At 34.3% G+C, this 14781-nt stretch overlaps 1 protein-coding gene across 1 annotated transcript; it reads right to left on the reverse strand.

Annotated features, from left to right (window-relative positions):
• Window positions 1-616: 616 nt before the first annotated feature.
• On the reverse strand, window positions 617-11631 carry LOC136043262 (keratin-associated protein 19-2-like). The gene is made up of 3 exons (XM_065728194.1): window positions 11570-11631; window positions 4184-4304; window positions 617-881 (listed from the first exon to the last, which is right to left on the reverse strand). The coding sequence occupies exons 1-3, from the start codon at window positions 11588-11590 to the stop codon at window positions 730-732; spliced, it is 294 nt and encodes a 97-aa protein (XP_065584266.1). The 5' UTR covers window positions 11591-11631; the 3' UTR covers window positions 617-729.
• Between the last annotated feature and the right edge of the window lie 3150 nt (window positions 11632-14781).

Here is a 14781-nt window from a genome sequence, read left to right on the forward strand (position 1 = left end):
AGTCCATATTACGTTTCTTATCTTTCAGCTAAATATAACTGTGGATGATTAGTTTTCGGCCCTTGATTAGTTTAAGTCCAAAGGAATCTCAACTTTTAATATTTTCAAGAATCAACAATTATTATCCATGGACATAAAAATTTATTCTTATAGGAACCTAATTAAATGTACAAATCAGTTCTGAACTTAGGTTCGGTGTAGGCTGAATATTCAACATGTAGTCATCATATTGAAGCGTGACTTCACAATTATATTAGTGTTTTATTTTGTCTACTGGGGGCTTCTGCTTGAGATATTTTAGGTGATGAACCAAAATATATCCCTTAGTATTGTTCATTTTAAAAAGACTTTACACATATATTGTACTAAATATACGAGTTTTAGTTTTTATGCGATTTCAACGACTAGGACTACTGATCTTGTAGGTATGTGTTTAGAGTTAAGCGTCATGTCTTCGATTTGTCATTATGTTAAATATTTATCTCTCTCTCCCTCTCTCTTTTGTCCATTTTTCTCTCCCCCCCCCCTTCTCTCTCTCTCTCTGCTTTCTTTCTTTTGTTTTTACTTTAGGTTCCATTAATCCCTTGTTGGTCCTTTGAGAATTGGTAGAAATTCGTATAAATACTATGTATATTATATAAAATTATTTGAACAATAATGCAACAAAACTTTTTCCTTGTAACAGCTAACAGCAGCAGCAACACCAAATTATTTGATAGCCTTTCCATTTTAACCATAAAAGCCACCATAGCCTCCATAGCCTCCATAGCCACCATAGCCTCCATATCCTCCAAGGCCATATCCACCGTATCCGTAATATGGATAGCCGAAGCCATATCCTCCATAGAATCTGCCTTTCTCGTCTCTCTTTTGATTGTTTCCTAAATGGAAATAAGAATATTCAGTTTGAATATGGTTACTTTACAAGCACCGAAGAGAAGCCGCAAAAGTTGTCATTTCTCTTGTCGTTTTCTAGAAAGCTTTACCATAGGAGGTTGTTTATTTCTTGGCTCTACAAACATTTTCTTGAAGTTTTAAAAGTACTCCCAAGTAACACTCTTTCTAAGAAAATTTAAAATACTTTTACAATATATTCTACCCCCCACTTGTTTAAATTGTGAAGAGAGAGGCTTTCCACTATTTTATATTTTTCAAATATTCCCCGATAATTTTTCCCTAAATTGGAAGGATTCTAAATTCCTTTTCATAAGTGCCTAGCACTTGAAATAGCTAGGTATACTCAGCCGAGAAACAAAAAACTGATGATACAAGGGCAACTGATTTCTACTGCAATTTAAGCTATTTCAAAAACATAGTTAATTACCGTTTGGAGTGTTTAAACTAAAGCTTATAGCAGCGATGTAGACACGTTAAGGAAGAAATGAGTTGAAATAATACACGTAAAATTAAAACCATGGGGACATCTTCGGAGTAAATATATAAGTAAGAATGACAGCGCTAGAACCTTAAAGTCCAAACTAGCGGTGCGGATCTCCTTTTCGTGGCCCTTCAGTCGGTTTACTGGGATTGGAGATTTTTGGGGTCGGAGAGGGCAGATTTAAGACACTCTCAATGTAAATACATATACTTTAAACACAAGCTACAGCTCAGGTCGGTTCCATATTTTGTGAAGACAGTTAAATACAACCACAAAACAAGTTTTCAATGACAGAAAATTTTAAAAATATGGGTTCTAAATTGTTAAATATAACACGACAGGAAATTGAATAAAACTGTGGCCTCAATTTTACTAACTTGAGCAAAACTAATCTTCTTAAATGACAATAGAGAGAGACATTAAAATTTAAACACAGAGTAAAGCTTTTTCGTCTCATTAATAAGTAAAAATACATTTCAGTGTACATGAAATCAGTGTACCCTTACCGCAGTAGCATTCTTTATAAATGTACACAGGCTCAGCTTTAAGGGGGGAGGGTATTTTTTGTATAGATATGTCGAAATCTCAAAAGCTTATTCTATAAGTAAATGTTCATTAGTTTTGGTTAATGACATATTTCATTCGAATAACCTTGGGGGATTTCTCCATTCTCGCCTGAGTTCTTGGATTTTTTTTTACTATGCTGAATAAAATGGCTATTTCAAAATTTTGATCGTATGACTTTGGGAAAAAATGAGCATGGGAGGAGGTCTTGATGCCTTCAAATATTTGGTCACTTTAAGAGAGCGCTAGAACTATTCATTTTCGTTAAAATGAACCCCCTTACAACATTCTAGGACTACTTGGCCGATACGATCACCCCTTGGGGACAAAACAAATAAAAAAACAAAATTCCACACTTTAGCAGATATGAGCTTAAAACTTCTACAGTAGGGTTCTCTGATTTGCTAAACTGATGGTGTGATTTTCCTTAAGATTTTATGATTATCTGGAATGTTTTCCCCTTTTTTTTAAAAATAAGGCAAATTTTCTCAGGCTCTTAACTTTTAATGAGTAAAACTAAACCTGAGAAAACTTATACATGAAAAATCAGCATTAAAATTTTATTCTTTACATGTATATATTGGTATCAAAGCTCCGTTTTTTTTGGAGATTCGGTTACTATTGAACCGGGTCGCTCTTTACTACAATTCGTCACCACGAACTGTTTGATCCATCTGGAATATTGAGCGATTCAGTTTAGTTAAATAAAGCTTTAAAATAAATACGGAAATATTTTTCTGCAACAATAAGGTAGGTATCATCCTTAACCACCATTATAAAAGTGAAATTGAAATTTAGCGACATACTAAATTTCCTCTTTTTACCCCATGGCCCTTTTTACCCTTCTCTGAAAATCCATGGAGAAGAACACAATTCTTACACATTTTGTGTTAACGAACTGTAAGTAAGATGCGACTTGGCTCAATAGTAACAGAAACTCTAAAGAACAGACTTTGATTACAATAGATATATGAAAAGATTTGATTATTAATACTGATTTTAAATACATAAGCTTCATCAAGTTTAGTCCCGATCTTCAGAAGCTACGAACCCGAGAAAATTTCTCTAATTATCAAAAAAAGGGGAAAATGTCCCCCTAATGTCCCCTAAAAGCTTTAATATTGCTTCTTACTTTTTGTTTAGAAATTTGTTGTTTTTTTATTTAATCGAGTTAAAAAATATTTATTAGGTATCTCTGAATTTCCGGCCTACACCCTGACCCACCATTACCAAACGCAATTATTCATTACTAAACGCAAGTTCAAAAGAAATCAAGTAAAGAGAGTGGTATTATAGACTAAGTAGCTTTTAGGAACGAATCTGCCGATGTGTAGCTTTAATTTCGCTGAAAATGGGAGATTGGATATTAGATTATTCAATATTAGATATTGAAATAAATTAAAACGCATCCTCGTTCTGTTTTCTGGCAAAAAATAAAAAGTTCATTATTTTTGCAGATAGAAACCTGAAACCTTTGACGCAATGCTTTCAGATACGCTGAATCTAAAAGCCTGATTTTAACTTATATCTTCTGATAATCTGGGGATATTTCCTCCTTTTTTAGAAATAAGGCTATTTTCGTCAACTTTTTAAATTTTGATGATTAAAATTCACCATTTTGAGGAATAAAAAAACTGTTGACAGGTATAAAGTGTATTTTTTATGTTTGGAAATCAGCATAAAAACGCGATTTTCTTATGTCAGTATTGTTATCAAAATTCTATTTTCTAGAGTACTGGTTACTATTGGGCTGGGCAGCTCCTTGATTATAGTTCGTCACCGTCAACTATTTAAATAAGGAATAGAACGCACACACATACAGTGCACATTGACACATACAGTCTTTAAAATTCGAATTGGAAATTTGTTTATTAGAAATTAAAATTTGGAAAGTTGTAAACAATTTGGCAATTTCTAATGATGATAAATCACCAATAACAAAAACTCGTGCTACAATTTACACCCCTTTCGACTTAGAAAAAAAAATCTTGTTAGGGCTTTGAGGATGTCGCAAACAGTTAATTATATCTTAGTAAAGTTTATTACTATCAGTACCTTTGCAGGTTCTTTTCTGGCTGTTGGTTGATTTGTAAATGAAAACTGAGACAGTTAAATGTTAGGTGACAATATCGTTTACAGGAAAATTCAGAAGTTTATCAAGATCTTAGATTATTGATCATGGCTATTCGAAAATCAGGTATATACAGCCCGTGTTCATTAGTTATGTGACGGATTCCTTACTTTCATTAGAGTCTTGTCTTCTTTCTGCAAAATCATCAAATTGTAACGTTCCAAAGGCTTCTGCCTCTCTTGGTCTGGCAGTGGTAAAACTGACTAGACACATGAAGAGGATGCAAATAACCTGAAAAGGAGTAATTTAATTACCTAATTTATTATTTTTAACATTCATCTTTTGTTTAAAATTACACAATATGGTACAAATTCAGGCGGAAATTCACTGCAAAGTTAATGTAGGTAATTTTAGGACGGTAGTGAATTGATTTGTTAATCTGAAATAGTTTTTATATCATACAAATATAATTTTCAAATTCATGGCTGTAGAGCATGCGTAACAGTTAGAGACTATCAATTTTACCAAATATGAAGTCCTAGTAGGGAGCTGACACCAGTTTGTATAACTGATTATAACAAGGTACTTAACTTTGTAATCGATACTTTATAACCAGTTAGTTTTATTTGATAAGCGGTTTGATTTCTCATAAACAGTTCATATATTTAGAGAAAATATTTGGCTAAAGAGAAATAAGACCTTCAAAAAGTAAAAATATATGTAATATTTCCAGAGGGTTTTTGCTTGATAACATTTTCATTGTGTTCGGGTCAAAAATTACTGTGGCAAGTGCCAAAACAATCGAGTTCAGCAAGTTTTTTAAAGCAAGGACTTGGGTCGCTTAAAAGAAGCATAGAACTTATAAATTATTAATTTAAGAAAGTAATTTCAAAACACAAGTTTTCCAAAGAAGAGTAAAGAGTTTCATCAAGCCATGAATAAGTAAAAATAAAGTCAATAATCTTCCTAACGTAATACTACAGTAAATCACTAATAATAAATAAATGAAACTCTAAACGAACAGATATTACAATAAATAGCCAAATCAAACTTAAAACAAAAAATAACATTAACAGGGTTGGTAGAACAATTGCCTTCTCAAGACCAACACAAAATTGGCAATTTACTGAATAAACAAATAATAAAACAACCACAACAACAAAATAACCCTGGATTGTCAGTTTGATTGACATGTACTGACATTTATTCCCTAAAGGTTTTAATAATTTTATTTTTATGAAGGTAAGAATGGTGAAAAAATTTCAAATGTCTTTAGTTTGTATTTTGATTTATCCTTTATTATCGCAAAACTACATGTCAGAAAATTTGTAACAGCAAACAGGTCAGCAGTCTTCAGCAGCTGTTGGCTTATTAATCAAGACTTGCAAGGAAGGATTGTCTAGAAAATAAAAAGTCTCGTTGAACCTAAGAAACTACATCCTAGTTTTGGAACATATCCAGGACCGAATCTAAGTTTTTTTTTGGGGGGGACGGGGCTTAGAAAAGATATTTGCTGGGAGGGGGAATTTATGATTTTTTTCGAAAAGTTTCATAAATTTGTTCATATTCATTTTAGTTACTTTTTTTTGTCGGATAAACATTCAGAGGGGGGAGGGTATAACCCCTCCCCTATGGATACTGTCTTCAACATACTTCATATGATGTCTCTACATGAGATACACCCAATAAAAGCTGGTATGACCAGTATGTACGAGCCATCGTGGAATATGAGACAATGAAGTTGCAATTTTGTAGGAAACACTATATTATATGTGCAATAGTGCAAAGAAATTTTTACCAGGGGTTAATGATCTCCAAATGCTTGGGGATTTGGTTGAATAAGATGATGTTAATAAATTTAAGCACATGAAAGGCGTTACCAGGCAGTATCATTTCAAGCAAAATAAAAATGACTTGGTTCTAAACAAATCTGAAAACCAAAAAAGTGTGGTTACTACTACTATTACTACTACTAATAACTCACTGCAGCACCAAGCCGCCTGAGGCCAACACAGCTACGCACGCTCCTTCTCCAACCTAATATATTTAAAGCCTCCCTCTTTAAACCCTCCAGGAAGTTCCCATTTCCTTTAAATCTTTATGTATGACATCCTCCCAACCCAGACAAGGACGACCTGCTTTCCGTGTAGCCCCAGATGGTCTTGCACAGTTTGTTAATTTGTTAGCCAGTGTAGTCTTTTTTAGATGGATAGGGGGGTTACCTGGGGCCTAAAAAAGCTTTCTAGTTCAATATTTTAACAGATTCTTTACTTGGATGACATAATAACCACCAAAGGATCATATATTCAACTTATGATATCCTTGCATAAGGAGGAGTATATTATTCAGTTGATCCATGATCAGTCCCTGCAACTTAGAAGCCGATGGGGGTAAAAGTTCCTGTTTGATCGCGGAAATATCACTTGATAAGCTGAATATTTGCATAATAATACTTTAGATGCACTAAACAAGCTCTTTTTTGAAAAGTATTGTGCTGTAAAAATAAAATTTGAATTAAAAGATTGTTTACTTGTGTGGGAGTGGAGCAGAGAGGGGCAAATTTGGTAGCCTTCTATATAGTTATAATAGGTTGGGCTTAGTACTGGAAAAAAAGAACTTTAAAAAACTGATTTCCAACAAAATGCAAACAAAATTGGAAACAAAATTTAGTTTCGTATTTCAAGTAAAACTAAAGAGAAAAAATCCTTTTGTCCATTAAAACAATTTTTACTCGATTTCAAATGCTTTGATGTTTGAGTTGCTGTTTTTAGGAGGTTGAAGCAAAATATCATAGTAAAGAATAAAAAATTAAGGAAGGGTAAGTTGGGCAACATCCCCCATAAGAAGAAGACTTTAAATTCTCGTGCCACTCGGTAGTTTCATCAGAAAAAAATAATTATTTCTTTTAATTAAATTAAATAAAAAAAACTAGTTTTTTTAACTGAAAGTAAGGAGCGACATTAAAACTTAAAACGAACAGAAGTTACTCCGTATATGAAATGGGTTGTCCCCTCCGCAGTCCCACGCTCTTTACACTAAAGTTTGACTCTTTGCCACAATTCTACTTTTTAAAACAATTAAAAACTTTAGCGTAAAGAGCGTGGGACTGCGGAGGGGACAACCCATTTCATATACGGGGTAACTTCTGTTCGTTTTAAGTTTTAATGTCGCTCCTTACTTTCAGTTAAAAAAAACTAGTTTTTTTATTTAATTTCTGAACGTTTTTGAATTAATGCATGTTTGATTTTGGCTCTCGGCACATAAATTATTGAAATGAAATTAGTATTTTAATTTTTTTTTGGCTAAATGGCTTTCTCTTAATTTTGATGAGACAATTTTGAGAAATAAGGGGTGGGGAAGGAGGCCTAGCTGCCCTCCAATTTTTGGTTACTTAAAAAGGCTACTAGAACTTTTAATATTCAACGAACGTTTTTATTAGTAAATTAAATAAAAAAAAACTAGTTTTTTTTAACTGAAAGTAAGGAGCGACATTAAAACTTAAAACGCACAGAAATTACTTCGTATATGAAAGAGGCTGCTTCCTCATCAACGACCCGCTCTTTACGCTAAAGTTTGACTCTTTCTCTCAATTCTTCTTTTTAAAACAGTAAAAAACTTTAGCGTAAAGAGCGGGGCGTTGATGAGGAAGCAGCCTCTTTTATATACGAAGTAATTTCTGTGCGTTTTAAGTTTTAATGTCGCTCCCTACTTTCAGTTAAAAAAACTTGTTTTTTTATTTAATTTCTGAACGTTTTTGAATCAAATGCATGTTTTGATTTTGGCTCTCCGCAGAGGAATAATCAAAACGAAATTTGCATTTTTTTTTTTTTTTTTTTGGCTCAATGGCTTTCTCATAATTTTGATCGAATGATTTTGAGAAAAAAAGAGCGGGGGACGAAGCCTAGTTGCCCCCCGATTTTTTGGTTAATTAAAAAGGTAACTAGAACTTTTAATTTTTTACGAATCTTTTTATTGGTAAAAGATTTACGTAACTTATAAATTAGCTTACGTAAAGAACTTTTGTATTCTCATGTTTTTATTACATATATGAGGGGATTCGCCCCATCGTCAGTACCTCGCTCTTTACACTAAAGCTTAAATTTTATCCCAGTTCATTAAGAATGACCCCCTGAATCACAAAAGCCGTAGAATAAGTAGTTGAAATTACTGAAAATACTGTAGCGTAAAGAGCGAGGTATTAGAAGGAGGTGAGCCCCTCATATGGGTAATAATTTCTGTTTGTTTTAAGTTTTATTGCTGTTCCTTACTTCCAGCTGAAAAAGCTTTTTCACTTTTATTTTTTAATTGTTTTTTTTTAAATAATGCTAGTAAATCCTGCTCTCCTTCATGGAAATTTTCTTCTCCCATTACAAATTCTCGAAGGAAAGTTCCCCCAGCATATCCCTCTCTTCTCAACCCCTCCCCCAAACCAAAAAAATCCTCCTGAAAACGCCTGTATACTTCCCAATAACCATTACTATATGTAAGCACAGGTCAAAGTTTGTAACTTGTTGCCCCTCCCACGGGGACTGTGGGGGAGTAAGTCGTCCCCAAAGACATAGATATAAGGTTTTTCGACTACGCTGAATAAAATGGCTATCTCAGAATTTTGATCCGTTGACTTTGAGAAAATAATTAGCGTGGGAGGGGGCCTAGGTGCCCTCCAATTTTTTTGGTCACTTAAAAAGGGCACTAGAACTTTTCATTTCCGTTAGAATGAGCCCTCTTGCAACATTCTAGAACAACTGGGTCGATACGATCACCCCTGGGAAAAAGAAAAAAAAAAAAAACAAAAAAACAAAAAAACAAAAAAACAAAAAAACAAATAAACACGCATCCGTGATCTGCCTTCTGGCAAAAAATATAAAATTCCACATTTTTGTAGATAGGAGCTCGAAACTTCTACAGTAGGGTTCTCCGATACGCTGAATCTGATGGTGTGATTTTCGTTAAGATTCTATGACTTTTAGGGGGCGTTTCCCCCTATTTTCTAAAATAACGCAAATTTTCTCAGGCTCGTAACTTTTGATGGGTAAGACTAAACTTGATGAAACTTATATATTTAAAAACCAGCATTAAAATGCGATTATTTTGATGTAGCTATTGGTATCAAAATTCCATTTTCTAGAGTTTTAGTTACTATTGAGCCGGGTCGCTCCTTACTACAGTTCGTTAGCACGAACTGTTTGAAAATATACGTAACTTAAGAATTAACTTACGTAACAAACTTTTATATTCTTATATTTTTATTATGTGTACGAGGGGGTTTGTACCCTCGTTAATACCTCGCTCTTTACACTAAATCGTAAGTTTTGTCCTAATTCTTTAAGAATGACCCCTGAATCAAAAAGGCTGTAGAATAAATAGTTGAAATCACTAAAAATATTTTAGCATAAAGAGCGAGGTATTTATCTCCTCCTAAATACCTCGCTCTTTATGCTAAAGTATTTTTAGAACCCCTCATATGCGTAATAATCTCTGTTCGTTTTAAATTTCGATGATATTTCTTACTTTCATTTGAAAAAAACGTTTTCATGTTTATTTTTTCATTGTTTTTTTTTTATAGTAATGCTAGAAAATCCTGCGCCCTTTTCATTGAATTTTTCTTCCCCCATGACGTATTCCTCAAAGGAAAGATACTCCCACAAAGCCCTCTCCAATCAACCCCACCCGCCAAACCAAAAAATCCCCCTAAAAAACGTCTGTACACTTCCTAATAACCATTATTATATGTAAACCCTGGTCAAAGTTTGTAACTTGCAGCCCCTCCCTCAGGGATTGTGGGAGAGTAAGTCATTCCCAAAGACATAGTTATTATGGTTTTCGACTATGCTGAACAAAATGGATATCTTAAAATTTTAATCTGTTGACTTTTGGAAAACAATGAGCATGGGAGGGGGGCCTATTTGCCCTCCAATTTTTTGGTCACTTAAAAAGGGCACTAGAACTTTTCATTTCTGTTAGAATGAGCCCTCTCGCGACATTCTAGGACCAGTTGGTCGATAAGATGACCCCTGGAAAAAAAACAACAAACAAACAAATAAACACACACCCGTGATTTGTCTTCTGGCAAAAAATACAAATTTCCACATTTTTTAGATAGGAGCTTGAAATTTTTGCTATAGAGTTCTCTGATATACCAAATGCGATAGTGTTATTTTCGTTAAGATTCTAAGACTTTTAGGGGATGTTTCCCCCTTTTTTCCAAAATAGGGCAAATTTTCTCAGGCTCGTAACTTTTGATGACAAAGACTAAATTAATCGAAACTTATATATTTAGAATCAACGTAAAAATTCGATTCTTTTGATGTATCTTTTAGCATCAAAATTTCGTTTTTTAGAGTTTCGTTTACTATTGAGCCGGGTCGCCCCTTACTACAGTTCCTTACCACGAACTGTTTGAAAAGAAAATAATTCGGTATTTCGGGGCTTCTGACATTATTACTCCTTTGCGGAAGTTAGGCTCAAAATTGAAAAAGGATTATATTTTTTCTCTGGGCCCCTTCCACCTCTTAGTTCGTTTATTTTCCCGTTAGTTTTCACCTGTTTTCGCTTTATAGTTGTGTTATCTCTTAGCAGTTCTTTCGTTAGTTGAGTTATGGTTGTGGGTATATATGTTTTATCGCTCGTATAGTTGTGTTATTTTCAAATTATACTCCATAATAGAGAGGCTCCGAACACCCAGCATTTTATATTAAGCTCTTAATTTGACGTTTTTTTCTAACGTGACCAGATTCGTCCTGCGCCCTTTTCATTGAATTTTTTTCCCCCATGGCATATTTCTCCAAGGAAAGATCCTCCCACATAGCCACTCCCTCAACCCTACCTCGGAAAACCGAAAAAATCCCCTGAAAAACGTCTGTACACTTCCCAATAACCATTATTATATGTAAACACTGGTTGAAGTTTGTAACTTACAGCCCCTCCCCCAGGGACTGTGGGGGAGAAGTCACCCCCAAAAACATAGTTATTATGATTTTCGACTATGCTAAACAAAATGGCTATCTCAAAATTTTGATCCGTTGACTATAGGAAAAATCTCCAATTTTTTTGGTCACTTAAAAAGGGCACTAGAACTTTTCATTTCCGTTAGAATTAGCCCTCTTGCAACATTCTAGGACCAATTGGTCGATACGATGACCCCTGGGGAAAAAAATACAAAAAAAAAACAAATAAACACGTACCCGTGATTTGTCTTCTGGCAAAAAATGCAAAATTCCACATTTTTGTAGATAGGAGCTTGAAACTTCTACAGTAGGGTTTTCTGATACGCTGAATCTGATGGTGTCATTTACGTTAAGATCCTACGACGTTTAGGGGGTGTTTTTCCCTATTTTCCTAAATAAGACAAGTTTTCTCAGGCTCGTAACTTTTGATGGCTAAGACTAAACTTGATAAAACTTATGTATTTAAAATCAGCATTAAAATGCGATTCTTTTGATGTAGCTATTGATATCAAAATTCAATTTTTTAGAGTTTTGGTTACTATTGAGCCAGATCGCTCCTTACTACAGTTCGTTACCACGAACTGTTTGATAAATTATAAGAACGCTTACCATTGATGCCAAAACCTTCATTTTTCAGTTTTAAGCTGTGTTTCTCCCCACTGCACAATTTTAATCTGATATCTTCTCGCAAATTTTCAATCCTTATATCAGCTGATGATAGCCTTTGCATAATCTTCAATCAAGGTCTTTTAAAATAGCTGCAGCAGAATCTTAAATCAAAACAATTTCTTTTTCTCTTATAATTGTGATTGAAGCAATTGCAGCAAAATAACAAGATCAGCCAATGTTGATTGCTTTAACCACAATTATAAGAGAAAAAGAAATTGTTTTGATTTAAGATTCTGCTGCAGCTATTTTAAAAGACCTTGATTGAAGATTATGCAAAGGCTATCATCAGCTGATATAAGGATTGAAAATTTGCGAGAAGATATCAGATTAAAATTGTGCAGTGGGGAGAAACAGAACTTAAAACTGAAAAATGAAGGTTTTGGCATCAATGGTAAGCGTTCTTATAATTTATTTAATTAAAAGAAATGATACTTTTCTTCTAATGAAACTACTGAGTGGCACAAGAATTTAAAGTCTTCTTCTCATGGGGGATGTTGCCCAACTTACCCTTCCTTAATTTTCCATTCTTTACTATAAACATTAATATTTTGCTTCAACCTCCTAAAAACAGCAACTCAAACATCAAAGCATTTAAAATCAAGTAAAAATTGTTGTAATGGACAAAAGGATTTTTTCTCTTTAGTTTTACTTGAAATACGAAACAAAATTTTGTTTCCAATTTTGTTTGCATTTTGTTGGAAATCAGTTTTTTAAAGTTCTTTTTTTCAGTACTAAGTTCAACTTATTATAACTATGTAGAAGGCTACCAAACTAGCCCCTCTCCGCTCCACTCCACACAAGTAAACAATCTTTTCATTCAAATTTTATTTTTACAGCACAATACTTTTCAAAAAAGAGCTTGTTTAGTGCATCTAAAGTATTATTATGCAAATATTCAGCTTATCAAGTGATATTTCCACGATCAAACAGGAACTTTCACCCCCATCAGCTTCTAAGTTGGAAGCTCCCTTCGTTGTCAAAAACCTTTGGTCCTCAGTTTTATCGATTATGAGCAAGCTTTCGATTCTGTTGATAGAACAGCGTTAACAAAGGTCTTGTCGTTATACGGTATACCTGAAAAATACATTAAAGTGATTTGCGCTATGTACGAGAATAATACTGCTGCCGTTAAGGTAGGAAATGAGGTTAGCAACTGGTTTTGTATTAAATCAGGAGTTAAGCAGGGTTGTGTTCTATCCCCTTTATATGGATCATTTTGATGGACTTCGTCTTAAGGAGCACAGGAAAGGCAATTGGAGACCATGGAATCAAATGGGGAGGAAGAACGCTCCTGTACTTAGATTATGCTGATGATTTAAGCATATTAGATGAAAGTGTGAGCAAAATGAATGAATTTTTAGAGGTTTTACGAGTTCAGGGTGCTAAAATAGGCTTGAAAATTAATGTTAAGAAGACTAAGTCACTAAGGCTAGGAATAAGTGAAGATGAACAGGTGACATTAGGTAACGAAAAGATTGATCAGGTTGGGAGCTTCAGTTACCTTGGTAGTATTATTAGTAAAGATGGTGGGAGTAGTGAAGATTTTAAAAGTAGAATAGCTAAGGCCCAGGGTGTTTTTTCACAGTTAAAAAAAGTTTTGAAGAATAGAAAGATAAGTCTACAAACCAAGATTTGAATATTAGAAGCTAAAGTGATGAAAGTGGTCAAATATGGCTCTGAAGCATGGGCACTCCGAAAAGCAGATGAAAATTTACTAGATGTTTTCCAGAGAAATTGCCTACGGCTTGTTCTGGGTACCCGGCTGACTGACCGTGTTTCAAACAGTAGGTTGTACGAAAAGTGTGGTTCAATCCCGCTTTCTGGGGCTATAATGAAAGAAAGGTTGAGATGGCTAGGCCACGTTCTACGGATGAAGGATGACAGATTACCGAAGATTGTCCTTTTTGGCCAACCGTCTGGGGCTACACAGAAAGCAGGTCGTCCTTGTCTGGGTTGGGAGGATGTCATAAATAAAGATTTAAAGGAAATGGGTACTTCCTGAGAGGGTGTAAAGAGGGAGGCTTTGAATAGACTGGGTATGAGGAGGAGCGTGCGTAGCTGTGTTGGCCTCAGGCGGCTTGGTGCTGCAGTGAGTTATTAGTAGTAGTAGTAGTAGTAGTAGTTATGCAAGGATATCATAAGTCAAATATATGATCCTTTGGTGGTTGTTATCTCATCCAAGTAAAGAATCTTTTAAAATATTGGCCTAGAAAGCTTTTTTAGGCCCCAGGAAACCCCCCTACTAATCTACAAAAGACTACACTGGCTAACCTCCTAACAAACTATGAAAACCATTTTTTTATTTCCTAACCACACTTTTTGGTTTTCAGATTTGTTTAGAACCAAGTCATTTTTATTTTGCTTAAAATGATACTGCCTGGTAACGCCTTTCATGTGCTTAAACTTATTAACATCATCTTATTCAACCAAATTCCCAAGCATTTGGAGGTCATTAGCCCCTGGTAAGAATTTCTTTGTAGTATTGCACATATAATATACTGTTTCCTACAAAATTGCAACTTCCATTGTCTCATATTCCACGATGGCTCGTACATATTGGTCATACCAGCTTTTATTGGGTGTATCTCATTTAGAGACATCTTATGAAGCACGTTGAAGACTGTATCCATGGGGGAGAGGCTATACCCCCCCCCCTCTTAATGCTTATCCGATAAAAAAAAAGGTACTAAAACGAATATGAACAAATTTATGAAACGTTTTAAAAAAAATCGTAAATTCTCCCTCCCAAAAAAATTCGTTTCTAAGCCCCCCCCCCCCAAAAAAAAAGTGGAAGCGGTCCTGGATATGTTCCAAAACTAAGATGTAATTTGGCTCGACGAGACTTTCGATTTTCTAGACATTCCTTCCTTGCAAGACTTGATTAATAATTCTGCAGCTGCTAAAGACACATGCTCATCTGTTTGCTGTTACAAATTTTGTGACATGTAGTTTTGCGATAATAAAGGATAAATCGAAATACAAACTAAATATATTTAAATTATTTTCACTTTTCTTACTTTCATAAATATAGAATTATCTAAACCTTTAAGGAATAAATATCAGTACATGTCAATCAAACTGACAATCCAGGGTTATTCTGTTAATGTGGTTGCTTTGTTTTTTCAGTAAAGCGCCAATTTTGTTTAGGTCTT

Source organism: Artemia franciscana, unplaced genomic scaffold, assembly GCF_032884065.1.
Source record: "Artemia franciscana unplaced genomic scaffold, ASM3288406v1 Scaffold_4162, whole genome shotgun sequence".
Classification (NCBI taxonomy): domain Eukaryota; kingdom Metazoa; phylum Arthropoda; class Branchiopoda; order Anostraca; family Artemiidae; genus Artemia; species Artemia franciscana.

Bases quoted from the DNA above. Each gene is read 5' to 3' on its own strand.
- LOC136043262 (XM_065728194.1), bottom strand. From the start codon at position 11,590: ATGAAGGTTTTGGCATCAATG. The intron at 4,305-11,569 runs GTAAGCGTTCTT...ACTCCTTTTCAG, and splicing joins TGAAGGTTTTGGCATCAATG to GTTATTTGCATCCTCTTCAT. The intron at 882-4,183 runs GTAAGGAATCCG...ATTTCCATTTAG, and splicing joins AAGACAAGACTCTAATGAAA to GAAACAATCAAAAGAGAGAC.